General features: G+C 37.4%; 2 protein-coding genes across 7 annotated transcripts in view; both read right to left on the bottom strand.

Annotated features, from left to right (window-relative positions):
- Positions 1–241: 241 nt before the first annotated feature.
- On the bottom strand, positions 242–12531 carry kars1 (lysyl-tRNA synthetase 1). Of its 2 annotated transcripts, XM_039690858.2 has the most exons (15): positions 12372–12498; positions 11069–11199; positions 10763–10901; positions 10503–10668; positions 9375–9468; positions 9106–9292; positions 6994–7119; positions 6554–6673; positions 6317–6479; positions 4429–4602; positions 4233–4318; positions 3466–3551; positions 1837–1963; positions 767–910; positions 242–638 (listed from the first exon to the last, which is right to left on the bottom strand). In XM_039690858.2, the coding sequence occupies exons 2-15, from the start codon at positions 11185–11187 to the stop codon at positions 564–566; spliced, it is 1806 nt and encodes a 601-aa protein (XP_039546792.2). In that variant the 5' UTR covers positions 11188–11199; positions 12372–12498; the 3' UTR covers positions 242–563. The 2 variants fall into 2 exon arrangements, with proteins under 2 accessions (XP_039546792.2, XP_039546794.2); XM_039690860.2 differs by lacking the exon at positions 11069–11199 and having other exon boundaries at positions 12372–12531.
- A 4364-nt stretch (positions 12532–16895) lies between these two features.
- nfat5b (nuclear factor of activated T cells 5b) overlaps positions 16896–24663 on the bottom strand; it is a 49023-nt gene continuing 41255 nt past the window's right edge. For 4 of the 5 annotated variants that reach the window (XM_089119156.1, XM_039690771.2, XM_089119164.1 and 1 more), the window contains 9 exons: positions 24446–24636; positions 24102–24274; positions 22868–23002; positions 22732–22787; positions 22080–22212; positions 21451–21519; positions 21269–21363; positions 19421–21173; positions 16896–19334 (listed from right to left, as the gene is read on the bottom strand). In XM_089119156.1, coding sequence (XP_088975282.1) covers positions 19096–19334; positions 19421–21173; positions 21269–21363; positions 21451–21519; positions 22080–22212; positions 22732–22787; positions 22868–23002; positions 24102–24274; positions 24446–24636 — 2844 coding nt within the window. In that variant the 3' untranslated portion in view covers positions 16896–19095. The remainder of the gene's footprint in view (positions 19335–19420; positions 21174–21268; positions 21364–21450; positions 21520–22079; positions 22213–22731; positions 22788–22867; positions 23003–24101; positions 24275–24445; positions 24637–24663) is intronic. The other variant, XM_039690772.2, reaches the window with a different exon arrangement.

Here is a 24663-nt window from a genome sequence, read left to right as displayed (position 1 = left end):
TTATTTTGTCACGAGATGCACAGCACACCAATATTATTTATGAAGTTTATAAAAGCAACTTAAATGTCCTAATTTACCCAAGGCCAAACCCTGGCTTACCTAAGCCCTGTTTGTGAAACCATTGCAAACTATTACAATTACCATTAAAAACTGCTTTAAAATAACATTATATTTTGAGCAAATTGAAAAAAAGGAGAGAAAACTAAGATGAGATGTCAATCTGTGATATAGAAACAAAGCGTTTGGGTTTAACAAGTCATTATTTAATGGGATTCAATTGAACAGCCATCGTTAAAAAACATACAGTTGGAGAGAAGATCATAAAACATCCAAATATGTCTGAGAAACATATTGTTTATTCACCAGGAAATCGACAACGGGCAACAGAGAAAAGAAAACAGGGTTCCTATTCCCCATTAAACTGTGAGCCGCATGTTAAAATAACTGCTGAAATCCTTCCTTTCATTATGAACAGTGCATAGGTCTTGAATTTTCAGTGACAACAAATTGGACAGTTCAGGTTGAATCAAGAAATCCAGAGACGGATGAAATACTCAGGTGTGTTACACGGATGTGCCCTCTGCAGGTGAAGCTGCTTTATTATCTTCAGGTTTCATAGCAGGGAAGAGAAGCACCTCCTGAAGTAGAGCACATCAATTCATATCAGACTGAGTTTTAATGTCAAACTGTCCACAGAATCATCATCTTTGACTGATTTATTTACAGGGCTGCAGTTCTAATGAAAAGGTGTCACGGTGGGTCATACCTTGATGTTGTTGGAGTCTGTGAGGAACATGGTGAGCCGGTCGATGCCCATGCCCCATCCTGCCGTGGGGGGAAGCCCGTACTCCAAGGCAGTGCAGAAGGTCTCATCAATAAACATCGCCTCATCGTCACCCTCCGCCTTGGCCTGTGGACAAAATACGAACATTCATTCACCCGGAGGTTACCTTCTAATTAAAGCAGCTTATGTTAGTGATGCGCCAAGCCAATTCTGAATTCGAAGGACAAGTTAGGCTGGCTAACTTGTGGTCGGTTACATTACAGTACATCACGTGAATATAGTAGGGAGAGATGACTGACAGGAACTGTTCTTGAGATGTCATAGATATCTTATCTTGTAAAATGCGTGGTCCGTACCGCATTACTGATAGAAGCTTCCTGAATTGTGATGTACCAATTGGTGTTTCCAGTAGTTTACACAACAGCTTTCGAAATTTTTTTCCTTAAGGAAATTGGCCACGTACCAGTTAGGCTCCAATTAAGTGGATACTTCACCTCTGGAAAGATGGATGTGTATTTAAAAAGGGTCATTTATGTAGAAGAAATTATTTTTGCATTTGGAGCTTTCTAGACTGAGAAAAGCCAGAAAATGTACTTTTGGCTTATGTGGATGAAAGACAACAACTCCCAGAATGCACTTGCTTCGCTGCCCTAGGAGGCCACGCCTACTGGTAACAGAACGCAGTCGTTAAACAACAAGTCTAGGCTACTAGTGAGTCTCCGTGATGAGTCAAGTTTGATATTTTTAAAGGGTTAGTTCACCCAAAAATGAAAATTCTGTCAGGATTTACCCAAACCTCTATGTGTTTATTTGTTCTGCTGAACACAAAGGAAGATATTTGGAAGAATGTTTTCAACAGAATCAAACAGATCTTATTCCCCATTGAAGGAAAAAAATACCATAGAGGTTTGGAACAACATGAGGGTGAGTAAATACTGACAGAATTTTTATTTTTGGGTGAACTATCCCTTTAACTATCCCTTTAAGTCCCCCGAAATTAAACTTCAGGACAATATTAACACAGAAAATGAGGACTTTGAGTTTAGCTTCACCTTAGCCTGCTGCTCAAACAGTTCTCGTTGTCTGACGGGATCGTTCAACTCCGTGTAGGCATTGCAGATCTCCTTCTTCATCACAAAGAGTTCGAAGCGCTCGGTCAAACCTTTCTGTGCTCTGTGCCTGAGGAGGAGAGACAGAAATACATCAGCTGAATGTGTTTGATCAGGGGTGTCCAAACCGGTCCAGAGGAGGTCAGCTATCTTCAGTCAAATAAATGTAGAATATTTTTATTCAGTAATATTTTTTCTCTTTTTTTTTCCTTTGTATTTTGAGAGAATTTCATGTTACTAATTGATATTATTGAGATAATTATACATTTTCCATTGAAAATCATTCAAAAATGTTTGACAATTATAATTTTTTTAAATACTTCACTTTTCAATTAAAGCAGCATCTCATGTTAAAATAAACTTTGAAGGTATATTAGTGCCATCTGGTGGGAGTTCTGTAATGGCATTTTTTCCTAAATAGCTCAATTTAAAAAGGCTTATAAAGGTGTTTTGAGACAAATACTTATTCTTTATTAAGTTGTGGATTTGGATATACATTTAGACTTCTCAAAGACAACTTTGTTAAAGTTTAGGATTTAGTTTGAAATGTTGGTTTGAAGTGTTTTTGCATTCATTTTACTACAGTCAAACCTGAACAGAAAAAGACATTTTGTTACACATCACAATTCAAGAGAAATTTAACAAGAATACTTGATAATCAATTTGATTTCAAACTCTTACAGCCACACCAGTTCATTTGTGTATTGTGTTATCATTGTGTGTATTTTGTACTCTCGAGATTTTAGAGTGTAACCCCTTCCCTTTCGTCTGCGTTTACTGCATTCTGGCTGATGATTTTTTTAATGATTAATTTAAATAATTAATTTTTTTAATTATTTCCAGAATTTGCAAAACATGCTTTATGTTAGTCACACGCTGTAAAAAATATTTTTGGTTTTACTTAAAAAAATAAGTAAGCTGGTTGCCTTAAAATTTTAAGTTCATTGAAATGGAAAAATAATATGGAGTTAATACACTTAAGGAGATTAATTTAATCACCAGAAACACAAAATATTATGTTACCTTAACTACATAAATGATCTAAGTTGATTTGACAAAAGAAAAAATGTTGTGATTACAAATAATGAAAATATTTTTTTACAGTGCACCATTTCATATACATCTGACCTAGTCTATTTTGCACTCTTGATATTTTATATGAGTTTCACCCCTCTTTGCTGTGAACTTTTTTTCTGCATAGTGAATGATTTGTAGATTGTACACAAAATATTCTCTGTATCTTTGCGCATTTCCCATTAATTTCCTATGGCGGACATTTTTATAGCGACTGCCACAAGAGTCATCAAGTTTCGAACCAATCCGATGCAGTTACAATATTAAAAATGTCAAAACAAGAAAAAAAAAAAAAATGACCGAACACCACCAGAGAGTACACAACTGAACCCAGCCAACCAGGGTTTACAGAACTCACTAGAGACATCCAGGCAAGTGTGTTGGAGCTAAAATCTGCAGGACGTTGTCCCTCCATGAGCAGGACTGGACATCCCTGAGTTAGATCATTTGTGATTTAACTACAGAGTGAAAAAATAGAAATCAAAGTCAGGCACATACCCTTTTGCTAGAGGACTCATGATCTGTGGATGATCACAGATGAATGTTGGGTTCATGCATTTCACCTCCAGGAAGTCTCCCACCAACTACATGGAAAAATTAACAACAATATGGCAAAGTTGATGAACACAAAGAACATAAAGTACACATCTTAGCTAACTGTTGTTTATGACATTGAGTGAGCATTATACAATTTCTCTTGACAGATGGTTAACACGTGCATGTGGGAATGTCGGACAGATGGTTAACATTCCCATGCGGGAATGTCGGACAGAGAACCCAAAGTTTGCTGTATATATTTATGCTCCTATATATTTGCTGTATATTTATTTATCCTCTTGTAAACATTGCCAGGTCCAAGTGATCTGAGGGCACGGGCGCTTTGTGGCTGATTACAAGACGTAAAAACGATATAAATACTGTTCGTTTTCTCACACAAACCGCTCGTTTCATGTCTTAGGCCATCAATGTGTACTTCCATTTACGAGTCATTAAATCATGTTTAATTTGGACTTCTCTGTGCATGCTCTTTGAGGTGGTGACCATAGACCTCCATTATATGACTGACAGACGAGAACGGTTTGACCTAAAAACATCAAATCTGAATCTACTGTGGAAACAAAGACACCAACATATTTGATGCCCTTGAGGTAAGCTAAAACATACCAAAAATTAATTTCAAAGTGAACTATCCCCAAGAATGTTTAGTGAATCCATTTCCTGGGCTCTTTTCCATCACATGTCAGTTTTTGTCCAGAAGATCATACCTTATCAAGAAGACGAGCAGTCGTCCTAGGAGGAGGGCATTCAACTTCTTTCTGAACACAAAGGTCGTCTAAGAACTTGCGCGTTTCTGTCAAGAAAACAGTAGTTTTTCAGAGTAAAGCTCCACGGCCCATGTTCGATTATGTCAAGTGATTTTCATGTAGTGATTGAACAGCTCTTATTGACTGTAAGCCTTACCATCACTGTCGTAGGTGTCAGGAGCTGGAAACTTCACTCCCAATTCCTTCTCCAGGTCTCGGGTCATGCTGATCCGTCTGAAGGGAGGAGTGAAGTCTATTTCTTGGGCTTGTCCTTCTGGACCATCAGGATGATACGTCACCTTATAGCCTCCGGTCACGTGCTTCACCATTCCTGTGAAAGCACCAAAGAAATGTCGCTTGGTGTTTTCAGACGTTATATAAATGAAGGGATAGGTCACCTAAAAATTCAAATTCCTCATGTGATCCCTGATGTATATGACTTTCTTTCTTCAGATAAACACAAAGAAATATTTTTAGGAAAATACTCCATCTCTGTGGGTCCATATAATGCATGTGAATGGGTGATCACACACACGTAGTGAATGTGGCAGTGACCCATACGACCCCAGTGAATCACATTCACAACTTCCCTCTCATGAATGCCTGAATTGAAGTAAACTGTAAGCAATGATTAATAGTTAAAGCATTAGTATTTTTCTTAGACACATCTATCATTTCACTTTAGAAGACAATGATTCATCCACTGGGGTCGAATGGATTACGGTCATCATGTCTGCTGTGTGTGGTTTGTCGCTAGTCACCAATTCACTTGTGTTTATCTCATGAAAGAAAAGTCATAACTCTGTGATGGCCAGAGATCGAGTAAATGATTATAAATTTTTACTTTTTGGGTGAACTATCCCTTTAAATCATTGAAAAATCATGAAATTACAGAATTATGGTCGTTCAAATTACGTAAATATATTAAAAGATTGAATTAACCCAAAGATGAACAGTCAATTACTTGCATGCAGGTTGTTTCAAAATCCAGAAGACTTCCCTTTATCTTCAAAACACCAAGGAAGATATTTTTTTATGAAACCCGAGAGATTTTTGTCCCTCAACCAAAACTTAAAAGTTCATAATTAAAAGAATAAATAAATAAATAAGGAATCCATATATGAACAGATTACTTATTTTCCAAAGTGACTTGTGAAATTCAGTAAACATCAAGCGCGCAGAAACCACACACACTGGGATTCGTACTGAATGAGTGATCTACATGAGCCCAAGTTTATTTGTATAGCGCATTTCCCACATGTCAGTAGTTTTGGTTTCGCTTTAAATTAGTTTAGGCTTGACATTAAATGTTTATAATGTATGCCACTATCATTTGTTTATGTTCTACTTACATTTTTCCTTCCAGTACATTTTTGAATACCATTACATTTAATAGATTTTAAGAGTGAGAGGAACATTTACAGTGTTAATGGGTCATGAAACCCTCCTCTTTCAGCTCAAGTCTAGCTCACAATCTTTTTGAAAAATGCAAATAAATAGCCATGGATAGCTGTGAGAAGAAGGGAGCAGTGGTAAAACGTGAGGAAATGCTAGATTTTTTTTTATATAGCTGGCAAAGTTAAAGTCTTATGAAATACACTGACTCTTTATTATTGTCCTTTCAAAAGTTACTGAATACCCTGCTACCTATATTAGCCTACAGTAATCGTAATTTTATTAAAAACATATTAAATGTAGGCTATATGCATAATTATAAAATATAGTGGTTTACATAGATGGACACTATAAATTATTAATTTTCCATTGAAAAAAATAGGATATGCATATTTAAAATAGGTGTTGTATGCTCCATATATGGTTATTTCGGGGAGGAGACGCAAGTGCGCTCAATCTTCGGCTGACTGGGATTTATAAAGTGAATTCTGCGCAGGTTCTGCTGTGCGAACGGTTTTATAAATCTGACATTTTTTGGCACACTTTTAGCAAGGATCCTATGCACAGTTTTAAAAATGAGACCCCAGACCTGTATCAGAATTAGTACCACATATGGAAGTGGCCTGCAGTGTGAACGTAGCCAAACAAACCTGAGAGAAGCTTCTCTGTGATTTCCATCAGGTCATGATAGTCCGCATAAGCCATGTAGAACTCGCATGTGGTGAACTCGGGGTTGTGGGTGAGATCGATGCCCTCATTACGGAACTGACGCCCGATCTCATACACACGGTCGATCCCACCGACTACCAGCATCTGAAACATTGGTGAAGGTTAGATATCCAATATAACATTTCAAATTTGAACAGCTGCTGCAGTGACACATTTACCTTATGGTAAAGCTCAGGAGCGATTCTCATGTAGAGGTTCATATTGAGCTCATTGTGGTAGGTGACAAAAGGTTTTGCTACAGCTCCACCAGGTATCAGATTCATCATTGGCGTTTCAATCTGTAAAACACATCATAAAATAGCAACTCTTAGCATCTCAATCTGCACGAAATTGGAAAAAGCGACATTGCGATATGTTGTTTTTCAGTTATACATCTAGTGATATGAAAACAATTCTTTCCAAATAAAGCTATTCAAGTCATCTAGTGAAATTAATTAGGAATTCTAGAATGATTGGGGACAAGAGAATGACAAGAAGGACCCAAATTAGAAATTTATGATACTATTCTACTAAATATATGAGCACTTTTAATACATATTCATGTCTCCATCGGTGGAATTACCCTTTAAGAGAGATCTTTCTCTTGTGTCAACATTACCTCAAGAAACCCAAGCTGGTCCAGAAAACTGCGGAGATAAGTGATAATCTTGGAACGGGTAACAAACTTCTGTCGCACGGTGTCATTAAGAATCAGGTCCAGATATCGCTGTCGGAACCTGGTTTCCTAAAGGAACAATGAATAAACATCAGTACCTGCGACATCATGAATGACGAATGAAGCATTCGATTTCTTGCAATTTGGCAATTTCATCAATAAATGGTAATGTATGTGCTTAACATGTCGATGTGTAAACAATAAAGCTCTGGGAGAAAGGGATGGGCAACGATTAATCGCGATTAATCGCATCCAAAATAAAAGTTTGTGTTTACGTGATATACGAGTGTGTGGTGTGTATAATTATTTTGTATATATAAATTCACACACATGCATGTATATATTTAAGAAATATTTGCATGTATGTACTTTATATATATTTATACATAATTAATATTATGTATAAATATAAATATTTGATATATTAAGAACACATTTTTCTTAAATATATACATGCGTGTGTGTGTATTTATATATACAAAATAATTACACACCACACACACATATATCATGTAAACACAAACTTTTATTTTGGATGCGATTAATCGTTGCCCATCCCTACTTTGCACTACTATTTACTTAATGTTATATATATTGATGTCTTAAAAGTATATTTTCAAAAAAAAAAAGCACTTTTTAATAAAATAAAGGGCACTTAAGTTTACATTTATGCCTTTTAAAAAAGTGCAGTTTATAATGTCAAATTACCATTTTACTTTATAGTAAATCCTTGTTTTAATAACCTTATATCGATCTTCTGATGTGTTGACTAACATACTAAAGCACTTGTAAAGTACGTGATTATAATTTTAATAGTGTGTAGTAGTGTGTTATTGATTTTACATTTAAAGTTTTAAAGAAATTACATTGATAAATGCTTGTCAGTAAATTCAGCAGTGCACATTCAGCATATTTCAAAGACAATAGAAGTAAATATGAAATTACATATAAAGATGTTCTTAAGTCCTACAAAAAAAAAGCACTAAAAAGTAGGGCTGTGCAAAAATTAATTGCGATTAATCGCATCCAAAATAAAAGTCTGTGTTTACATAATATATTTGTGTGTGCTGTATATAATTATTTTGTATATATAAAATGCATGTATATATTTAAGAAAATGTGTTATTCATATATAAAATATTTATATTCATATCTATATACAGAATTTAAGTGCAAATCATTTTTAAATATATACATGCATGCATAGGTATTTATATATACAAAATAATTATATACAGCACACACAAATATATTATGTAAACACAGACTTTTATTTTGGGTGCGATTAATCGCAATTAATTTTTGCACAGCCCTACTAAAAAGTTATTATAGTTAAACTTTAATGAAAAATAATACTTTCATTTAAATGTAATTAACATGCAATATATTCAGTTCCATGCACTTAAAGGGTACACATCAAGCTAAATCGACTTTTTTAGCCCTTAAATGCATTTTGGTTGTATATTTGGAGTGTTTATAAGTACAGAAAAGTTGAAATTTTTCTCTTCAGGTGCTTCATTTATATCTTTATATTCTGTTTTGGTCCTATTTTGCAACTTGTTTCAGATTTTGCAGTTCTCTATGACGTATTTTGAACAATTACGTCACAGTATTTGCAGCGGAACTGACAAATAAGGACATTGACTATCGGCCCAACACTTCAAGCAATCCGCCATTATTATTTCTCGCTCCGATCAATGATGCAGAAGTTACGAGAGGGCAAGTCAACATGTTCGGTTGTTCACATCAGAAAAGGGGTAGAAAGGGGGCCAGTGGAGCTATAATAATGAGGAATTCAGACCCAAGCATTGCAGTTTCGCTTTATATAGACCACAAATGTATGATTTATATGTAAAAAGGAATGATTTAATAGCATGATATGTACCCTTTAAGTATATTCTTTTAAAAGTAATACAAACTTTTTAATACGCATATTAAGCCCAGTCAGTTGCATATTCGTTTTTGCTGTGCTGGCACCAAATTGTACCCCTAAACACCAGAGTCAAAGGGTGTGCTGAAAACGAAGGCTAAGAGTTTAAAGAAACTAGTCTTTACCTTGTCTTTCAAGCCAAAGTGAAGGTGGGGAAGCATATGAAGGCACGGAGACAACAGTGTCATCTCCACTGGGATGATGCTCAACTCGCCCTTCTTTGTCTTGCCAGGGTTTCCCCGGACACCAATGATGTCCCCGCGCCTTAATTTGTTGTTAATGTGCACAAAATCTTCTTCTGATTTGTAGTTCCTAAGAATAAATAACAAAACACAGGTTAAGTTATTACGTCAAAATGCCTGGGAAGCGTGATGCCGTGGAGTGCAAATCCGACCTGGAGTTGGCCATGACCTGCAGCTTGACCCCTTCTCCTCGCAGGTCATAGAACAGCAGCTTGGCACCTGAAGCCCTCTTAGCGTGGACACGACCTTTCAATCAAGCGGAAAGAACCGAAATGTTTTAGATCAAGCAGCAGAAATGTCTCTTATTGTTAAAGAAACATTAATTCTTCACATTTCTAGGTGGATGAAATTTGTGTTGTGCGTTACCAATAGAGCCAGGCCGATATTATCGGCCGATATTAGGCATTTTCCAAACTATCGGTATCGGCAGTTATAATGGCCGATAAATGAATATTTCAAAAATAAAATAAAAACGGACGAAACACGCTTGAACCATGTCATGAGTGTTGGAGTTGTATAGTTTGTCCACCAGAGGGCACTCTACACAGTTCCTGTTGGCAACACTCGTTGTGTTGGTCACGATACATACATTGCTTGAATAACAATTAAAAGAACATCCCCATCAGTTCTCTCAACTCAAATAAGCATGACAAAATTTGTGACTATCATATCCAGTTTTGCTGCTGTTAAATAAGCCGAGAGTGAAGCGGAATTAGCTAGTAATAGTTACAGTGTAGTTGACTGAGTGTCCTTTTAACTTTTGACGATGTGACTGAAGTATTTCTTTAATAGCGTGTGACAGTTATAGCAATGAGACATATCATCTCTCCTTGGCCTGTTATATTGAAAATGTATGTTTTACAATTTGCAGTATGACATAATTTATTGCTAAATTATGGCTCATCATAGACTAGCTAACCACAATGCTACAGTAGCTAATGCCACTATCATCAGTCTGTTCTGTTGTGACAATAAAAGAAACAAGTTTCTTTAAAATGCATTATCATATTATTTTAGTTAAAACTCAGAAATAACTACAAATAACTAATGTTAGGGAAATCTGTTAATGTTAAAACGCATCGCTTCTCTTCAGAAGGCCTTTATTAACCACTCGGAGCTGTATGGAGTACTTTTATGGATGAGCATTTACTCCCATTATAAAGCTTGGATATTTTCCTGAAAGAAGGAAGTCACATGCACCTCGGATTGCTTGAGGCTGAGTAAATTGTCATTTTCGTTTTGGGGTGAACTATCTCTAAAAACTAGTAGAGAACATGTACCTGATAAACTGAGGACAACATCAGTCAAGTGGTCCCCTGGCTGAAGATGGCTATATCGCTCAATGAACTCCATAAGCGACAAGTCCACATGGAACTTGTGAGGGTACGGGTCTTCAGCTGTTCCCTTCAAGGCTTGAATGGCTTGAGAACGGATCTTGAAGTATTGCTGTATTGAAAACGAGAGGCAAGATAAATCAGTCACAATTGATTCTGAATTTGAGTGCCAGAAGTATGCCTTCCATAATCAATACTCAACATACATTTGGGTCCAGGGTTTCCTCATCGGCCCCAAATGCATTTTGCTGTGGCTTGTCATTGGTCTCCTGTTCCTGCTGTTCTTTGACCTTGGCTTCCTTCTCAGCTGCCTTCTTCTCAGCTTTCATGCGCCTTTTCAACTCACTAAAGACATATAGGGTTAGAACAAAGCTCAGACGCCATGCGGAGAAACACTACTAGCATCGCTGTTGCGCGGCTGGCACATTCATGCTGTGGAAGTCTCTAACAAGCAATATTTTTTAGTGACAAAAGGTTGGTCGCTTTTCGCATTAAATGGAAAGACCACCAACCTTTTGCCACTTCTCCAGCGACTTCCTTGAATAAGCAAAGGCAGGGTTTGCGAACTGGGAAGAGCAAACGTCTGCGCCCTGAACGCTTGCAGCCTGCATATTCTGACCAGAGTCAACATGATGCGAACGCCCTATTTGATGAATCAAAAACAAAATAATTAGGGTCAAGATTTATTGCACCCATACAGAACCGCACCATGGTACAAGAATAATATTATACGGTGATGATACCATGGTAGCCTCCTATGCTATTAGTTATCACTATCATTGTTGTTGTTTTAAATAATGTTGATGGAAACACTTATAGGTCCCATTAGTTACATTAGCCTCAGTAAGTCAGTTAAAATAAATATGACTTTGTAGCTTATCTATTAAATATTATTACCAGATACAACGTTTGAATTTAAAAAATGTAATAGAAAATGTTACCAACATTAGCTAAATGCTTTAGAAGTTTTCTTTTTTTAAGCCACACTGTAAACTAAGGTTACAAAACCTTACTGTAAAATGTTACCATGTGAAGAAATTCTAGAATAATAATACTAAGATTATGAAATATTTTCTCGTCCTGACAGATGAAGCAGCTAACTTCTAAAATGAGAGAGCTGATAACTCATTCTTTGAGTCTGATATTTCCAATGAATCATTTGAATCGGTTCAATAATAAGAATCTCTTTAGCTGAATTCGCAACGGCATAATAATGGAACCGAATTACTTCTTTGTAAGAGTAGTATCCTAGCATGCTAGTCCGAATTCAGCATTTCCCGAAAACCGATAGTGAAAGCATTCAGACAATACTTGGACTGATAAGACGAAAAACAACATACTTTAATAACCTAATCGCAGGGACGTTACAATAAGATATATTTACTAAGTCACGACGTAAAATAATTGTCGAATCGGTTCTTTGAAATACTGGGTAACAGAAAATTCTGACCTTTCATAGGCGAATACACGCCATTCTGTAGACTCGCTACGGAATTATGGGGAATGAAGTTGTCATTTGGACGAATACGTGCAACCGGCTGTGAAATTTGAGGATTTAAACGAGATTCGCGAGGATGTTGGTGAGAAAATTATCGGCACAAACACTATACAAGGTGAATAGGAATCAAAAAACTCTTGTCACTCAATCGCGTTCACGCGGATCTATAACCACGTTGCCCAACACGCGTTTAACCCGAATCTCACAGCAGTGAAAGTCACGCTAAGCCACACAATCCACACAAGCAGACTCATGTTTAGCGTTTCGTACAGGATAAGGATAATCGTTGTAATGCTATAAATATGTATATAGCCTACTTTTTGCTGAGTTTATCTCCCTCCACGACAGCTCCGTCTGCCATCTTCTTCTCCGCGCTCTTCCGCCAAACACACACACACACAGGCACAGCCGTGAGACTGAATTATACACTGGCTAATTTTTAACCACATTTCAGTGTAAAAGTACCGTTGCTTGGAGTTGCATCAGTCAATTTTTCTTCTAATCATTTATTTTTCATAAAAATATGCATGTTAACATTAACAACACCAAGAGAAATGTTCATTCATTATAATATTAAAACGAATAACACAATATTACACAAACTATTGGTTGAATGGTGGTTCATTGTTAAATTGTGAAACTGTAAAATATAAATAAATATAAACAAAAAAGAACAAATAATAAAACACACACACACACACACACACACATCAATACATCTATATTTCCTTAATAATATTTGAACCCAAAGCCTATGCTTTTTTTTCACATGGTCACTTCCACTTGTGAAATTTTCTGTCATGTTGCATCAGTTCGTGTGATTCTACTATTTCGCCCATTAAATTTGAGGCACAAATAACCCTCTTACTATTGTAATTTAAATTTGTGAAATGTATCAGTATTTAACCTGTTAATATTTAATTCTGTGAATTAAAAATATAGGCCTACAGCTACACATAGATCTCTTTTGAAGTAGTGTTAATATATCATTATTGCTGTCAAATCGATTAATCACATCTAACAAAAAAACAAATATACATATATATATATATATATATATATATATATATATGTCTACACACATCATTTTTCTTACAATATATATAAGCGTACACATATAAAAATGTAAGCAAAACTGTTTGTTTTTTTTTTAAAAAAGTGGAAAAACGACAGGCCTTTGAATTATTAGACAAACAACCATAATTGTTTGGTAATGCAAACAACACCGCTTAGCTGTTTTAAATGTGTAAATTACTACGGCTGCGTCTGAAAAGGTAGGCAAGCTGACTTGTTTCCTCGTTGCCCTTTCAGGCAGTGACTTTGCAAGCAGCGTCTGTATATGAAGGTACCTCACGATTCACGAACTTTCAGACAGACTTCTGAGGCAGCGTAACAGTTTAATGATCTACAACAAAATAGAGAGAGAGCTTTAGAGAAAACTAAGTGAATATTTAATGACTACAGTAGAAATGTATCACTAGAAATGACATCGTAAGTGGAAAACATTTACCAAAACTTTACAGTTACACAGAGTGACGACCACCCACAACTTTCAGACACCATCTTTATTCTACTGTCACATAGAATGGAAAGCACAGGATTGTGGGATATCAAAGGCAGTGAAGGATAGATTAATGCTGCCTTCAAAAATCGATCAGATGAAGGTGTCTAAGGAGACAGGAAGTGAAACTAACATTGCATTTGTCCTCCGAAGGCAGCATTTTTCAGTTTTCGGACGCAGGCCACTGCTTCTTGGAGCTTGTTGCTTAATTGAATCCATGGAGGAAAGAAAGTAGTTTTTCTCACAAAAGAGTGTTTTGAAAGACACGCTGTTGTTGTTTCTTAATGATTTACTAACTTGTGCCGTATTTGACTGATAAAACCATAGTTATACCATGGTTTAGACATGGTCTGTCTTGTCATTTTTAGGTGACTGAATGAAGTGCAATGAAGAAACAGAATCTGTTGGCTGAGAGCAGTGACCTCTATTGCTCAGAAAACCTTACTGCAGTTCTCTTTCATTACTACGGAGGCGTATTGCATTCACTTGAAGAAAAAAAATCTACTCTGTTTTTCTGAATTAACAAGTTAATTATCTCAGAATTACGAGATCATTTTTCATGGAAAAAGTTTTTGCTCTGTTTTTCTGAATTAACGAGTTAATTTTTCATGAGAAAAAAGTTTTTGCTCTGTTTTTTCTTAATTAACGAATTGATTTAGAAAAACAGAGCAAAAAAAAAATTCCATGAAAAATTAACTCGTTAATTCAGAAAAACAGAGCAAAAACTTTTTTCTCATGAAAAATTAACTAGTTAATTCAGAAAAAAACAGAGCAAAACTTTTTTTCTCATGAAAAATTAACTCGTTAATTCAGAAAAACAGAGCAAACATTTCTTTTTTTCTCATGAAAAATTAACTCATTAATTCAGAAAAACAGACCAAAAACTTTTTTCCATGAAAAATTATCTCGGAATTATGAGATAATTAACTTGTTAATTCAGAAAAACAGTAGATTTTTATTCTCCAAGTGAATGCAATATGCCTCCGTACATTACAAACACAGGAAATATGAAAAAAAAGTATTACTACTGTAATTATTATTAGTTAGTATTAGTAGTATTTAATCCTAACTTCAATTTAAATAACCTTGTTTTCCTTTTAGGCCGATCACAGCCACTTTAACATGCAGGTGGAAACAAAATAAAATTGAATCCTTTCCATGGATTTAGTCTTTGCATGATCTGTTTGTTTGAGTTTTTCAGAACCAAATTAATGATTGACAACAAGAGCACAATTCTTTCTGTAATTACTTTTATTGTACCTATTTGTATTGATACATAGCCGCAAAACATTTACGGGAAAATAGCTGCAAGAGTAAAAATGCCCCAACAAAAGCAAAATGCTTCTATATGATTTATTTATTTATTTATTTTTTGTAGCTTTAAGTGTCACAATTATGTCAGATGTAATATGTTATCATCACAACAGAAACTTCCAAATCAGACAACACAATTGAGCAAACTGACATATAAAAGTATATTGCCATAAGACTTACATAATATTGACATTCTTTATGGCACATTAGGAATTCTCATTAATAAGCAGCAGAACCGAAATAAAGAATAAATTCCAACTGAATATGCACTTAGTCTAACTGCATATCAGTTTAAACAAAAAAATAAGCATTTATATTAAATAAAAGAATTGTGGGTTTTTGTGAATAATATTGCTTATTCTAGATCTAGTCAATTTAAAGGTGCAGTAAGCAATTTCTGAGAAACACTGTTAAAAATGGTTTAGATTGAGCCGCAGACAGAGAGAGAGTGAGCCAATCAGCAGCAGGGGGCGTGTCCACTCATGATGGGGGAGAATACTGAGCCAATCAGCAACAGGGGGTGTGTCCACTCATGATGGGGGAGAAGAGTGAGCCAATCAGCAGTAAGGGGCAGGTGTCCACTCATGATTGCGGAGAAGACTGAGCCAATCAGCAACAGGGGGTGTGTCCACTCATGATGGGGAAGGAGAGAGATTGAGCCAATCAGCAGTAAGGGGTGTGTCCACTCATGATGGGGGAGGAGAGAGATTGAGCCAATCAGCAGTAAGGGGTGTGTCCACTCATGATGGGGAAGGAGAGAGAGTGAGCCAATCAGCAGCAGGGGTTGTGCCCACTCATGATGGGGGAGAAGAGTGAGCCAATCAGCAACAGGGGGTGTGTCCACTCATGATGAGGAAGGAGCCAATCAGCAGTAAGGGGCAGGTGTCCACTCATGATGGGGGAGAAGAGTGAGCCAATCAGCAACAGGGGGTGTGTCCACTCATAATGGGGAAGGAGAGAGATTGAGCCAATCAGCAGTAAGGGGTGTGTCCACTCATGATGGGGGAGGAGAGAGAGTGAGCCAATCAGCAGTAAGGGGCAGGTGTCCACTCATGATGGGGGAGAAGAGTGAGCCAATCAGTAGCATGGGGTGTGTCCACTCACTGCTTGTATTTACTCATCTTCAAAGATTTATTTTGCTTCGCTTCAGCTATGATAAAGAGACATCGACTCTTGCGATGCATGTTTGTGCATTTTGGGGGCAGAGCAATGAAGGGAGGGGCATGTTTGTTTGGGTTGATTTTAAATATCATCACTGTTCAACAATAGTTCTCAGAAATTGCTTACTGCACCTTTAAAGTGAAACATACAGCATAGCTTACGTATCCGCTGTGGAACAAATTTTAAAGGGGAGTCGTTTCATGACCCGTCAAAATAGGCAATGGCCAGGAAATGATCTGCTTTTAAATCAGAAGGCACGACTAATTGCTGTATATTTACCACGTCATGCAACCAATTAAAAAATTAATTGGTTTTAGTCCTTTTAGAGGCACATTGTTTGGTATTCATTTTTTGACTGGGATGAGTAGGAAGAATGTGTCAGAATATAAATAAATGAAAAAAAAATGTGATATGCAAAGCCTCACTTGCAATATTGAACTGACTTTTATTATATTTTAAAGAAAAACACTTACACACTTGTGTTCCTATTACATTTTGTTGAATTTCTTATAATTTATAAATATTTAGTTTTAAATTATAAATGTTATTGCACCCAAAATAGATGATTAGTTTGCTAAATTGAACTATAAATAATTTATAATTGGTCCCAAGAATCATACAATATAGAATTTTTAGGGGCAATGTTTGTTAATATGGCTTATATTTCCCAAAAGATTGATGAAATCATTATAGGAATTATATTTAAGTAATCGCCGAATCGCTGTGCATTATAATAATGATTCTCAACAAAGTCTCTATAGCCTAAACATGATGTTACAATAGTATATGGGATAAACACACACAAACACACACATTGTTTTTTTACTTTAAAAGATTTGACATAAAAGAAACAAAAGCTACATAATGAAATGTTATAATTATGCATTCTAATTGAAATCTAATAGACATTCTAATTGTCAAAATTCTTGAGACACAAAAATAAATACTTTCTAAAAAGAGGTAGGGTGAAAAAGTATATATTCACATAAATATTGATTATGGAAAAATATTACAATTAGTATTGTACAGAGATGAAGACATTTTTCCAGTTCCCGTTCACAGTTCTTTCCTATGCAGAGATATAAAAAAAGCACCTCTCAAGCAAAACTTCTCCCAAAAAAAAAAGGAAAAAAAGTCTCTACTAAAAAGTAGGCATAAAAATCACCCAAATTTCTGAGAAAAGAGAATAGTCCAAAAAAAATTGACAATTAATACCAAACATAGCAGGCTCAAATGAGCCATTTCTGTAACATTACAGAGAACAGCTCCCTCATAATGTATATATTTTCACCCTCATGCTAACAACAAAACAATCTGCCAACTAATGTCACATCAGCCTAATATTAAGCACACAAACTAGTTTGGCAGCTTTACGTTATGTCTAACACTAGAACACATGCATGAGCTTGATATTACCAGAAATATATAGCTCACAAGGTTCTCTACATTCAAATCAAACTCACTTCAAAACTGAATACATGAACAACCAACTGAGCCACAAAACTGACCAATTTTCGATAAAAGTAGATAAAATATTGGTTTTGACATGCCGACGGCTTTAATATTTTAGGTGATTGACAAAAACGATTTCTGTTACCAAAGATAAAAGGTTGCTTCCCCAGCATTTATAGCGTTTGTATTTACTGTATATTCAGAGAACATGTCGATAATACCGGTTGGACATTGCCTTCTAATTTGCCCCCCAAAAAATGCAATCAGCCCTGTTCCAGCGTACCAGACACTGGTAAACTAAATAAAATAACCTACCACGATGACACAAAATGATTTGAGCATCAACTGTCAATATTTCAGAATTATTATAAGAATAAATTTAATAATGACAAACTTTTAGAGGTATAATCAGAAAATATGTCACACATACACACATATATATATATATATATATATAGGATAACTTAGACATGCAAAACATAGATACCAGTCAAACTATGATGGCAAGAAATGACTTGTGTAAACCAAAATCAAAAATAAATATCAGAGGCTTTGTTTTTTTAGATTACTGATAACTAACTACTTGTTTGATTTTAAACCAGGAATGTGCATTTCTAAATGCTACTATACGGATTAGTCTTAAAAAACACAGAGATGAAAGACAGTAGAATTATGTATTCAGTAAACATTGTTGGTTTAAGATTTGATGAAAGCTTGATGAAATGTCAATGAGTCAGGAATAACTAACCACACTGAAAACATACATAAAGTGCTAGAAGGAAAATGCCAAAACACATTTGTTTTCTCACTTATATTCTAAGTGAATGTACATATTCCCATTTGACTAAAAAGATTTTTCCAAATGAAAAATAGCTTATACTCAAGTGTGTCAGAGAAAAAGGTATTAATGACTGTTTACAAAAAAATGTCACTGCAGACTGTTTCTATCAGGCATTCTTGATTATTTGTTTAGTTTACAGCTAAAAACAGACATCTCATGAGTCCTGATCTTCCCAAAATATCTCTCCGTCACTGTAAAAATAAAGAGCTACTCAAGGCACCCTTTAAGTTCCTTAGACCGCCACACCAACGAAACCCTTTTGAGAGTCTCTAGGTTTCCAGGTGCCTAAAACATCCTATTGTGTACTCAAGGAACTTCAATAACTGCCTTGAAGCTTTAATTTAAGATGGAGTTGCTGCAGAACCAATGACAGTCTTTATAACATATGGGTTGCATTTTGTAAGATCCATGGAAAACTGCCCCTCTTTAAGGATGCCTTGAGGTTCTCCAGAGGGTTCTGCCATATTTATGATTATTCAAGAGATTTTGCCAAATCATTCAACAGGCGACTCTACTGTCTCAGTGTCTCATATGTAGAATGAAATAAAAGTTAATGGCCTACTCTTGCTATGAGGGGTATGACCAAAGTGTCTCCAATCCACTATTTTTGCAAAATCCAAAATAAAGGATACCAAAATATCCAATATGTGTGCAAGAAATATCAACAATCATATATGGAATGGAGATATTGGGCAGCGTATCCTTGAAGAACCTAGTAGGAGTGGGAAATGTTATTGCCTTGCTCCTGAAGGCTCACCAGAAGATCGTCAATCTTCTCCATGTTCTGAGAGGTTGTCAAGGTGCTCGGCACATTTCCAGGGTCTGGCATGGACTGCCCAAGTAAAGACTGGATTTGCCCCTCACTCTCTTGCTGTCTCTGTCCAGACTGACTGATGGCAATGATCTGATCAGATAGTGTAGATCCCGGGCTGTTCATTAGCTGACGGCACTCTGCGGGAAAGAAATCATTAGAATGAGTTACAACTCTGAATTACGAGACAAACGAGTCTAAAGGATGTTTAAGAACACTGCCTAACCGTTCTGGATCTCAAAAAGGAAGAGGTCGGGCTGCTGATTCCGGTTGGGCTGGTTGAGGTTTCCACCCATTGTAGTCTGAAAGAGTTGACCAGGCTGTTGTACTGGAGAGGAAGTGCTGGTTTGGATTCCGGTTACAGCACTCTGTGGTGCAAAAAGGGTTTCTTGAGAAGCCATCCCCCCTTGCATGTTGGACTGGGCCATGAAGAGGTTTACAGACTGTGAAGGGCCTGTACCAGAACTTGGTGCCAACTGCATTGGTTGCTGGTCTTGGAAAATTGGCTTATTCGAGGACGGGTTGACCACCATAGTACTCTGATCCTGAAATGTCATGGGTTTAGATGACTCCTGCTGCCTGACTGTGACCATGCCGGCCTGAGAGAAGGGAAGGGAAGTGTTCTGTTGTTCTGGAGAAGCTAGGCTGCTGTTGTTCATCGATCCAACCTGAACTTGTCCGCCGAATAACATATTTGAAGTTTGCTCTTGTGTTACTGGAGAATTTAAGGACCCAAGAAGTAGACCAGCCTGCTGTTGCTGACCAGGAGAGAGTTTGCTTGGTGATTGGGAGATACTCTGGAACATGGAGCCAGGTTGGGCATGCTGTGGTGACTGCTGCTGCTCCATCGGAGTGCCTTGCTGAATGGGGGACAGTTGGGATGGAGTCTGAAATACAGATGGGGCCTCGAGAGTGCCCTGCATAGAAGTGAGGAAAGCCATTTGGCGTGGCTGGCTGGCATTAACGGTAAGTTGACCTGGTACAGCATTCTGGGAAAGAAACATACTGGTTGCAGTGGACTGCGCTTCTACAGACATGGTAGACCCACTGAGAACATTGAGATTGCTTTGGAAAAGGGAAGCTTGGACCTGATCCTGGTTGGGTGAGGTCTTCTGTGTGTGGAAAAGAGCCTCCTGTGGGCTTTGGGCTTCAGTCATGGCTGTCGGATTGTGAAACAGGGAAGGTGAGGAATGACTGGGTTGCTGCTGAAGAAAGCCAGTTGCTTGTTGAAACAAGGTTGCTTGCTGCTGCTGCTGCTGTTGTGATGGGGTTTGCTGGAAGAGGGAATTTCCATTCTGCACGATTCCCTGGGAAGAGCTCTGTTGCTCCGAACTACAATGAATCTGAACCTGGGGCTGAAAGAGCTGATGTTGCAGGTTCTCCAGAGTTTGCTGCTGCTGCTGCAGCTGGATTTGCTGCTCTTGTTGCTGGATGTGGTGCTGCTGTTGCTGAATTTGCTGCTGTTGTTGTTGGATTTGCTGCTGCTGTTGTTGGATTTGTTGCTGCTGCTGTTGAAGTTGATGTTGTCGTTGCTTTGACATTGAATTCTCATTCTGGAGTTGGATGTTGCAGAATCCCTTTGCTTGCAGCTGCCGCACAGCCTGCTCTAGTTGAGCCACCTCATCTGGAGGTAGAAGGGAGAGCTGTTGCTGCGGGTTGTCGTCCATCTGGGACAGACCCACCACTGATCCGCCACTGTTGCCTGATCTCTCCTGTCCAAGACTGTCTCTGTGTTCCAAGAGGAATGGCTGAACTCCTTGCTGGAGAAGAGATTTATTAGGCACGTGGAAAGAGCCGCTGGATGCAAGATTATGTTCCTGGATGGTGCTGAATGGTTCCTTGTTAGAAAAGACAGAATTTGGAGATTGATCCGATTCTCTTGTTTGGTGTGCCAGCGGACTGGAAAATTTGCAGTTATTGGTGGAGATCTCAGTACTCCTCTCTAAGGCTTGCTGAGCTGAATTGATGACTTCAGAGGTCTGTTGGTTTTAACATAGGCATTAATCAAATTATACGGAAACGCTTGATGCTGATTTATTGAGGTGATTTATTATGTCTCATGATTTATACAAACCTTGAAGGCCGAGGGATTACTAGAGACCTCCATTGGTGTGGCCTCTTCTCGTTTAACAAGAGGCAAAACTGGCGTCATCAAGGCAGTATCGATTACTGTATGAAACAACAGACAGAAGGCCAATGACTCTTCCATTTCAGGAAATACCCTGGCACTCATAGCGCATTATCACGTTTGCTCACCTTTTATTTGTTCGAAACAACAAGGTGTCACTGGAGGCAAGACTTCCTTTTTCACAGAGGAATCAACCGCTGAAAAAAATGTATACAAAATTTGTGATTTGTCTAATTGGTAAACCGTTCTAGCACAGTGTTTCCCAACCTTGTTCCTGGAAGCACACCAACATTACACGTTCAAAGGGATACTCCACTTTTCTTGGAAATAGGCTCATTTTACCACTGCCCCGGAGTTAAACAGTTGGGTTTTACCATTTTCGATATTTAGAAGAATATCAGTAACCAGACAGTTTCTGGTCTCATTGACTTCCATAGTATATTTTTTTCCTACTATAGAAGTCAATGAGACCAGAAACTGTCTGGTTACTGATATTCATCTAAAAATCAGAAAATCGGCTGAATTGATTCGAAAACGGTAAAACTCAACTGTTTAACTCTGGGGGAGTTGTAAAATGAGCCTATTTCCAAAAAAAAAAGTGGAGTATCCCTTTAAACTGCACCTATCCAATTACAACTGATTCAACTCATCAGCTCATAGAGACCAAGACCTAATATGGATGGGTCAGATAAGGGAGACGCCCAAAATGTTGTTCTGTTGGTGTGCCTCCAGGAATGGGGCTGGGAATTAAACTGACCTGGCTCTGGAGTGTACGTAAATGGTTGAACATCATGGGATCGTCCGGCATTTGTAACAACATAGATACCAACAGATACAGGAGATGTGATAGCTGGATTCTGATATGGAGGAACTTTGACAATAATGTGATTCTAAAAGGGGAGAAAGTCAAAGATTAAAAGATAACATCTTTTTTAATCACAACATTATGGTGGTTGTAAAGTGTTGGAAGACTATTTTACATATTTCACTCAAATCATCTGAAATAAAATGGGATTTCTGACCATGCATTTTGTTGCAATTTCAACACTAGCCAGATTTATTTACTCCTCAAAGCCATTTTTGGCTACATTTGTGTAAATGATGGTCTCAATATGGCAGTACATAAAGTATTTAAAAAAAATATTGAAAATGACTAAAATCACTTCTGACATTTCAGGACAAGTCACTGTAAAACAGATCTATTTAAATCACTAGCTCAAAAAGAACTAAAAAGTTTACTGCGTACTGTTTGAGTATTTAGGTCATCAATCTGCCGTTCTTTCCATATTCATGTCAGGCAACAATTGGGGACACTGATGTCTGTGACCTGTGCAAAGCTGCCTCTATTTTTGCATTGCTTGATCATCCCACACAGTCAAATAATAGACACAGCAGATGCTATGGCTTACCTGATGGAAAAACTCCATGTCAATGTCAGCCTCTGCCTTCCAGGACTTATCATCTGCTACAATCAAACAGGCAGAGGTTAAACAGTGCAAGTGTTGTGCGGGAAAAGACTATGACACCTTGAACATGCAAGTATACCTGAAGCATTCCCCTGAAATATGACCTTGGTTCCTTTGAGAAAGTTTTTGCCGATAATAAAGACTTCATTCCCCCCTTTAACAGAGCAACTGTGTAAACTCTTCTTGAGAATCTCAGGTACTCCTGCAGGCTGGGCTATAAAAACAAAACCAATCGGAGAAAGAGAGAAACAATCCATTAGGAGGCACAGCTAGGTAACAATATTTCTGTGACTATTACACATCTGATATTACATGTGGGTCAACAAATCCATACAGCAAAATCAGCCTGTGACTAGTGGAAAACCTGCATACTTTTACTTTGTATCCACACAAGGAAACTAGGAATGGACACTTATTATATGCTGGTAATGCATAACCAGAAGTGCATTCGACTACAAAAGCAGGCAAGGAGGTACAGTTGCTTCTTGAGAGTTACATTATAAGCGAATTACATCGTTTTTCTTGTATCCGGTCAAAATATCAAAAAATTCTAAAATCAAGATGCATTTACTAAAGTAGTAAAATGCCATAAGATATTATATCTTGTTTTCTGGGGGAAAATCTAAATGAAGTGAGTTTTTACTTAAAACAAGCGAAATGATCTGCCAAAGGGGTAAGAATAATAATCTTATTTCAAACTGAATTTTCTTACCCAATCGGCAGATCATTTTGCTTGTTAATTATTAATACATAATTCTCATTACATAGTAATCAAATAAATTGCAATTATTCCACATGTGCACTATTATATTGAGTCAATGCAACAACACCTCTAGAGAAATTATTGCACTTAATGATAATAAGAACTGATAAGAATGTAAACGTGTACCTTGAAATGCAATGTAAGTTGCTTTGGATAAAAGTGTCTGCCAAAATGTATAAATGTAAATGTAATGAACAACAACCCTGGCAAATGTCTTTTCTGTCCTTTCTAACACAATGAGGGATAAATCAAAACCATTTTCTGTGGCAATTGACAGGACGCTACAGATGGTGTCAGTAGAACTTAAGTTGCAATCAACCTGGAATAGTTGCTGGCGACACAGAAATTCAATTTTAGTACAATTCATCACAGTAAGCACCTGATGTTCTGCCTAATACTCATTCTCCCTCCTTTTTTTTTTTTGGCTCTATGGCTTTAATAATATAAACATTCATTATCCCCCTGTCTAATCCCTACCTCTCCTATGTGATGAGAGCACCAGCTGGGCTCGCCAGCAGGGAGATGCTATGAATAACCCAAAGCCACTCACTGCACAGTATGGGAGACGACGAGGTCTGTAACGTGAGCACAGAGCCATCGGGGCGTGGGATGTTGACTCGAAACACCAGTCTGGCACGGGTACTCTTCTTCTTAGATCCAGCCACCCCAATACGGGCCTCCACATCGGCATTCCTGAGCTTCAGGATCCCCACACAATCTACACTGTAAAGACACCCGACTGTCAGCTGGTCATCATCAATATCAATTTGATCAATACAGCGTCTGGATTAGAAGACTGGGGGTTGTTCTTTTCGAATATTCAGTTTAAAGTTTAATGAACAATTTAAAGCTTCAAAGTGGGGTGCAATTCTACTAGCTGACACGTTTACATACGCCAGAGTCATATTGCTGCTGAGATCCAGAGGCACTTCGATGACAGTTGTGCCTTCAATGTCCACTTCCTTACAGGCAGTTGTGTTCCGGCCTGTAACTCTGCAAGCCTGGTAGAACCCGTGGGGTTTCACACGTCCAGCATCATTGGCCACAAAAATCTGCAGGACCACTGACTCCTTCACACCCTCAAGCTGCGAGGATCAAGAAACATGTGGTTA

Source organism: Pimephales promelas, chromosome 1, assembly GCF_988280905.1.
Source record: "Pimephales promelas chromosome 1, fPimPro1.hap1.1, whole genome shotgun sequence".
Classification (NCBI taxonomy): Eukaryota; Metazoa; Chordata; class Actinopteri; order Cypriniformes; family Leuciscidae; genus Pimephales; species Pimephales promelas.
The sequence above is the reverse complement of the archived record's forward strand: the minus strand, read 5'-3'. Positions and strand labels throughout refer to the sequence as shown.